This window comes from Bison bison, unplaced genomic scaffold (assembly GCF_000754665.1).
Source record: "Bison bison bison isolate TAMUID 2011002044 unplaced genomic scaffold, Bison_UMD1.0 scf7180017864322, whole genome shotgun sequence".
NCBI lineage: Eukaryota > Metazoa > Chordata > Mammalia > Artiodactyla > Bovidae > Bison > Bison bison.
In genome coordinates, this window is record NW_011494894.1 from 8828750 (window position 1) to 8835785 (window position 7036).

A 7036-nucleotide genomic window follows, 5' to 3' on the forward strand; every position below is an offset into this window, starting at 1 on the left:
ATCCACACCGGCGAGCGGCCCTTTCCTTGCGCGCAGTGTGGCCAGGCCTTCGCGCGCTCCTCCACCCTGAAGCGGCACCAACAGATCCACTCCGGGGAGAAGGGCTTCCTCTGCGCCGAGTGTGGCCGGGCCTTCCGCGTGGCCTCGGAGCTGGCCCAGCACATTCGGGTGCACAACGGCGAGAGGCCCTACCAGTGCGCCGACTGCGGCCAGGCCTTCACCCGGTCCAATCACCTCCGACGACACCAAGCCAAGCACCACAGCTGCAAGAAGGAGCCCACCACCCCGTCCTCCGACGACGAGTGAGGGCACCCTCGGCTGGCCCTCAGGGAAGGTGAAGACACAGCCGACCTCGGATGCGGTGACAAAAAAGATTAGCCGCCTCCTGCCCTCAAAACCATCTGCAAATACCGAAAAAGCATCAGGGCTGATCCTCTCTAGAGAAAGGTCCTTTTCTGTTTTAACGTGAATAAAGAAATCCCCAGAAGCTTGGTCTCCTTGAGGGAATCCTCCAAAGCGAAAGTTAATCGAAGTTAATCGAAGAGCTTTGTATAATAAAGTTTTATTAAAGTATAAAGGAGACAGAGAAAGCTTCTGACATAGGCATCAGAAGGGGGGCAGAAAGAGTACCCCCTTGCTAGTGTTAGCAGTGGAGTTATATACTCTCCAATGAATCAAAAGAACGTCTGGAGGTTGTAAAGACCTCACTAGACCTACTCCCATAATTTACATTTTAAGGTAACAGGATTAGCCAGGAGGTTTAATCCAGAGACTGTCCTCAGGCAGGATACATTATTGTTATATAATCCTAAGGAATGTAGAGGGAAAAAAAGTTTGTCCTTTCTTCCTCCTTGAGAATTCCAGACCCCTCTCTTGTTAGGGACCCCTAGACTTCTTATCAACCTGCCTAGGAAATGACTCTCTCAAAACCCCACCAGATGGCTCAGCCTTTCAGTTTCCTGACAGATGACTTTACCCTGGGCAATGTCTTTATGAGTTGTGGCTTTGAATTAGAGAAGGCCTTTATCTTAGAGGGGCTTCCCTGGTGGCTCAGACTGTAAAGAATCTGCCCACAATGCAGGAGACCTGGTTCCATCCCGGGGTCCCCAAGATCCCCTGGAGAAAGGAATGGCAACCCACTCCAGTATTCTTGCCTGGAGAATCCCATGAACAGAGGAGCCTGGCGGGTTGCAATCCATGGGGTCTCAAACAGTTGGACATGACTGAGCAACTAAAACATACTCTTTATCTTAGAGAGAGGGGTGTTTATGTTCTGTTTTGTTGTTATTCAGTGGCTAAGTTGTGTCATGCTCTTTGCATCCCATGGACTGCAGCAGGCAAGGCCTCCCCGTCCCTCACTATCTCCCCAGAGTTTGCCCAAGTTTATGTCCATTGAATCGGTGATGCTTTCCAATCTTCTTATCCTCTGCTGCCCTCTTCTCCTTTTGCCTTCAATGTCCTATGTTTAGGGACCAGTTATCCTAGAAATCCACAACAGCCTTAGCATCTGGAAAAGAAGTCTATGCTCTCACAGTGGAGCTTAGTACCTGGAGCTAACCCCCAAGTCTCAACCACAAAATTCACACGTGCCTCCTCTCTGGACACCTCTCTTCTTGTTTCCACCCTGGGAGCTTCAGTTACATTTACAGAGGAATCTGCCCATTTATAGTGATATATACAAAATTTCTCCATATGAGCCTGCCCACGGTTCAGGGAAACTTTAAGGTTCATTTAAACTTATTGGGTCATGAGTTCCAATTTGAAGTAAATAAAATAAAGCACCCCTTGCCCAAATGCCAATCAGCTTGTGTTTCACCATAATTAAAACCAGGTTTGAAAACCTACCTGACTCACAGCTGTTCTCTAACAAGGTTAGAGTCATGTAAATTGAAATTTACATGACTAACAGCCAATCTTGAAGATTACTGACCCATTGATTTTGGCATAGTAGTTAGTTCTGGACCTCAACTGGGAGGAATCCATGACGTCACAGAGTTCGTTGATGCATGGGGGCCGATAACACTTCTGATCTTGCCAAAGTTAAAGACACTCCACAGAAAAGGTAGTGTACTCTCCTTTTGAGGACATTTTTAGTATATTCCTAAAATCACCCCCAAAGCCTGCCAAATCTGAATTTCTCTTGTCCTTCACTTGATTTGGACCCAGGAGTGACTGCTAAATGGTCTTCTCATGCTTGACAGGTGGGGGCCAAGTAGAAGTGACATATGTCGTCAGACCTTGTTTGAAAAAGGTATCTTAGAGCTCTGACTGTATGCCTGGAGGTTTTGTGCATGGATTCCCTTAGGTACATCTGCATGTCCAAACGACAGAGTTAGCTGGTTCTGGGTCTGGTACGAAAGCTGGTGATTGGGTTCCTAGTCCGTCTCCATATTTACCAGTGATATGATCTTGAATTCAGCCTCTGTGTCTGAAATGGCAAAATAGAAATGATAATAATGGGGTAACAAAAGTGAACTTCATACTCCCAGGAGAAGGATGCAAAAGGGTTAGATTGGTAGAGAAGTCATAAAAACCAGCCATAACCTGGTGACTATGAACAGAATAGAGTCTAGTGTTTGTTTGTTTGTTTGTTTTTTTCCTGGGTAATCAGTGAAATATTTGAAAACTGAAGTTACTATTTCTTTTCTTTGTATTCTTTTTAAGATGGTTGGTAGTAGAGTTATTTTCTCCTAATTAAAAATTTTGCTTTGGCCTATAATTTCTTAAGGTGGTTGTTCCCCAAACCAGTTCTTAGAATGGCTGTATAGACATCACCTGGGATGTTTGTTAAATGCACACACTTGCTGAATCCTGGCCTTGAATATTGACACAGGTCTGTAATGCATCTTATAGTCTAATTTATAAAGCTTCCCTTGTGTTCTGGTGCACAGCTCAGTTGGGACCACTACTGGCATAATTAATACATTGGTGATGCTCAAATTTTATTTAGTAAACAGATAATAGAGGAATAAGAAATGGGTGATATGGATGAGAGCATAGTAGAACTAGACTAAACACAGGCACGAACTACTAGAACATCTCCTTACTTGGCCATGGTGGACTCAAACTAGCAAGCAGGTTTCGAAGTGTTCCATAATTTCATTTCTGAGATGAGATGATGCAACAGCTGGGTATGGCTTCCAGATGGTTACACTTTGGGGGAGAGAGTGAGTTAACAGGCCAACTAGACAGGCTTGTTCTTTGTACTTTTGGAGCTCTATACTGAGTTTCTATAGGAGTATATAGTGTACTGAATATTATGTAATATACTGAAGAGAACTTCATTAATCTTCAGTGCCTATTACCTGGGCTACCCTTGCGGGACAGACAGTAAAGAATTTGCCTACTATGCAGGAGATCCGGGTTCAATCCCTGGGTCAGGAGGAACAAAGAAGTCACTTTTTTTTTTTTTTTAAAGGAAAGTTGTCCCAGTCTTTTCTCACATCAGTTGCAGGGGTCACGTTGAGTAGGTATTGTAGGGAGAAGCAATCCTGTTGCCATAGTTACAGGACCATTCCATGGTGCACAGTAGAAGGCAGCAATATGTGGAGAGGATGACAGAAAAATCGACCAGCTGCAAGTTGGCTTGGCACACATCCTGCCCAATAGCCTGTCTTTCCAAATTAGAGGCAGTTGAATCCTCTATTTGCAGAAGAATCAGTGCTAAAATATTGGTTATTCTTGCTCAGATGGCTGCCCTCAAGTGATGTGAGCTATTTTCTAGCTTTCTATATATGCCCTGCACCTCATATCTTATTTCCCTAATATTTAATTTAAAGTTGGAGCAGGGCCCTCTTTGTGATGGAAGAAATTTAAAGCTTCTCCGTAGAATAGCCCCTGTGGCCACCATTTAGTCTGCGAAAGTTAGCTTGGATATGCCTGGTAAAAATGTTCATTTATAAGTTTTCAATTAATAAGAAGTTCTGCTGTATTTACCAGAGTCTACAGCCAACGTGATCCACATCCTTTGGATAATAATGATAAGAGTTGGCGCTGACTTTTTACTTAGTGTGCCAAGAACTCTTCTGAGTGTTTCTCATGTGTTAACTATTTCATTTTTAAACTAAACCAATTTCCCCATTCTATTCTCAAGATGAAGAAATCAAGAGACAAGAAAATTATATTGCCCAAGATATTATAGCTAGAAAGTAGTATAATAATGATTTGGCATCCTGGCTCCAGAGACTGTGTTCTTAACCACAGAGCTAACTGCTTGCTTCATATAGAGGAATGTCCTGAAATTCTTGATGACATGCATTTTCAAAATGGATGATTATAAAATCAAAAGAAGATAAAGGTTCAAACACAGCATAGCAGAGACCATGGTGTGACTCAGTGAGGAAGACCTGTGAATTACTTAAGAATGGGTCTGGGAGAGCCTGGATTGGCAGCTGTTAATCATTAAGTTCTTGGAAAAGCTGTCAGTAAGCTGGCCAGAGGGAAGGAATTGGGTTTAAGGGAATGATGGTTCCTTGAAGACCTACCATTACTTCATCTCACTGAGGAAAGAAACATTCTGTGCCCTTATTGGACACAGAAAAATACACCAGCAATGAATCTTGGCACTCAACATTTCCACGACATTTAATAAACCAAATGCATGCACATTGAACAGCTATATTACCCCTAATCCAAACACAATAGACCACCCAGGATTTCCAACTAGGCCTTAAAAAATCTCACTTGGAAGGAAGTGTTGTGTAAAGCATCAATTAATTGCTAGAATACTCAAGCAGATGTCATCACTAGCCTCAAAACTAGACTCTGAACTGCAAACTCAATGACCCATGAAAATATTGCCAAAGAGAGAATGACTCAATGTTTCATCAAACCAGGAAAGAGCATCTTTTTAAAGTTGAGAGAGAAGCTCATTTTTGATATGAATTGCCCTCTTTCCATTCTGCATATACCATGCCAGTACGATGAATATTTTTCCAGTATGGCCGGACAGTAATTTTAAATCTTTCTCCTCCTTGTTTTCTCCTTATCAGTCAAATTGGCTCTGAGTTTCACTGTCTCAGGAGTGTCAGGCACTTGGTAGATTGGTTCAGTGAATGAAGGAGTATCTATAAAACATAAGCTGTGATTAGAATTTAAAGAGAAACAGGAGGAAAGCAAGGATATTATCTGATAGTTCAGATGATATCAAGGACAAGTGGGGACAATAGGTTAAATGAGGAGATGCCTGAGCTTTCAGAGTCAATTAGGCTTGTTGACAGGATAGTAATAGCTACCACTTAGTGAACAGTTTTTAGGGGTCAGACACTACATTCATTATCCCAATTAGTCCTTACCACAATCTGTTATGGGGGACCCTGGAGAAATATCCCCATGTGAGATCTGCAACAGTTTTCCTGCCCAGGAAAGCAGGTGAGATTAACAGAGCTTAGTTATTGTCTGTTACTGTTAAGCAGAGTCACTAAATCACTAGTGTCTGTGTTACCCCTTCCAATAGGTCATATACTCGTGACAAGGAGAATGTACAGAATATGTGCCTTTGAGTTTAGAAATCATGCTTGCTTCATTTTTATTTTCCGTAACTGTGGAGGTTTAAGAAATACACTCACATAAGTGTCCCTCAACGGGTGAATTGGTAAAGAACGTGTGGTTTATCCATACAATGGAATATTATTTCAGCTACGACAGTGAAGGAAATCCTGCTTTTTTCAACAGCATAGATGGACACATGGAGAACCTTATGCTAAGTGAGGTAAGTCAGACAGAGAGAGATAAACACTGTATGATACCCTTATATGTGGAATCTAAAAAACTTGAGCTCAAAGAAACAGAGAGTAGAGCAGGGGACTAAGGGAGAATTAAGCCTCTTGATGAGTGTGAAAGAGGAGAGTGAACAAGTTGGCTTAAAGCTCAACATTCAGAAAATGAAGATCATGGCATCTGGTCCCATCACTTCATGGGAAATAGTTGGGGAAACAGTGGAAACAGTGTCAGACTTTATTTTTGGGGGCTCCAAAATCACTGCAGATGGTGATTACAGCCATGAAATTAAAAGACGCTTGCTCCTTGGAAGGAAAGTTACGACCAACCTAGATAACATGTTCAAAAGCAGAGACATTACTTTGCCAACAAAGGTCCGTCTAGTCAAGGCTATGGTTTTTCCAGTGATCATGTATGAATGTGAGAGTTGGACTGTGAAGAAAGCTGAGCACCAAAGAAATTGATGCTTTTAACTGTGGTGTTGGAGAAGACTCTTGAGAGTCCCTTGGACTGCAAGGAAATCCAACCAGTCAGACACAACTGAGTAACTGAACTGAACTGAAGGGAGAATTAGAGAGATGTTGGTCAAATGTACAGACTTTCAGCTATAAGATGAATGAGGTCTGAGAATCTAATGTAAAACATGATGACTATAGTTGATAATGCTATGTAGTATAATTGGAATATGCTGAGAGTAGAAATTGAATGTTTTCACCCAAAAGAAAAATAAATATGTGAGGTGAAGTGTAGTGAAAGTCACTTAGTCGTGTCCAACTCTTTGCGAGTCCATGGGCTACACGTGGAATTTGCCAGGTCAGAATACTGGAGTGGATCAGATCAGATCAGATCAGGTCAGTCACTCAGTCATGTCTGACTCTTTGCGACCCCATGAATCGCAGCACTCCAGGCCTCCCTGTCCATCACCAACTCCCGGAGTTCACTCAGACTCGCATCCATCGAGTCAGTGATGCCATCCAGCCATCTCATCCTCTGTCGTCCCCTTCTCCTCTTGCCCCCAGTCCCTCCCAGCATCAGAGTCTTTTCCAATGAGTCAACTCTTCGCATGAGGTGGCCAAAGTACTGGAGTTTCAGCTTTAGCATCATTCCTTCCAAAGAAATCCCAGGGCTGATCTCCTTCTGAATGGACTAGTTGGATCTCCTTGCAGTCCAAGGGACTCTCAAGAGTCTTCTCCAACACCACAGTTCAAAAGCATCAATTCTTCGGTGCTCAGCTTTCTTCACAGTCCAACTCTCACATCCATACATGACCACAGGAAAAACCATAGCCTTGACTAGACAAACCTTTGTTGGCAAAGTA

General features: G+C 42.8%; 1 protein-coding gene across 1 annotated transcript in view; it reads left to right on the forward strand.

Annotated features, from left to right (window-relative positions):
* ZNF648 (zinc finger protein 648) overlaps nucleotides 1-306 on the forward strand; it is a 1718-nt gene extending 1412 nt beyond the window's left edge. The window contains exon 2 of the mRNA XM_010853134.1: nucleotides 2-306. Coding sequence (XP_010851436.1) covers nucleotides 2-306 — 305 coding nt within the window. The remainder of the gene's footprint in view (nucleotide 1) is intronic.
* Nucleotides 307-7036: the final 6730 nt, after the last annotated feature.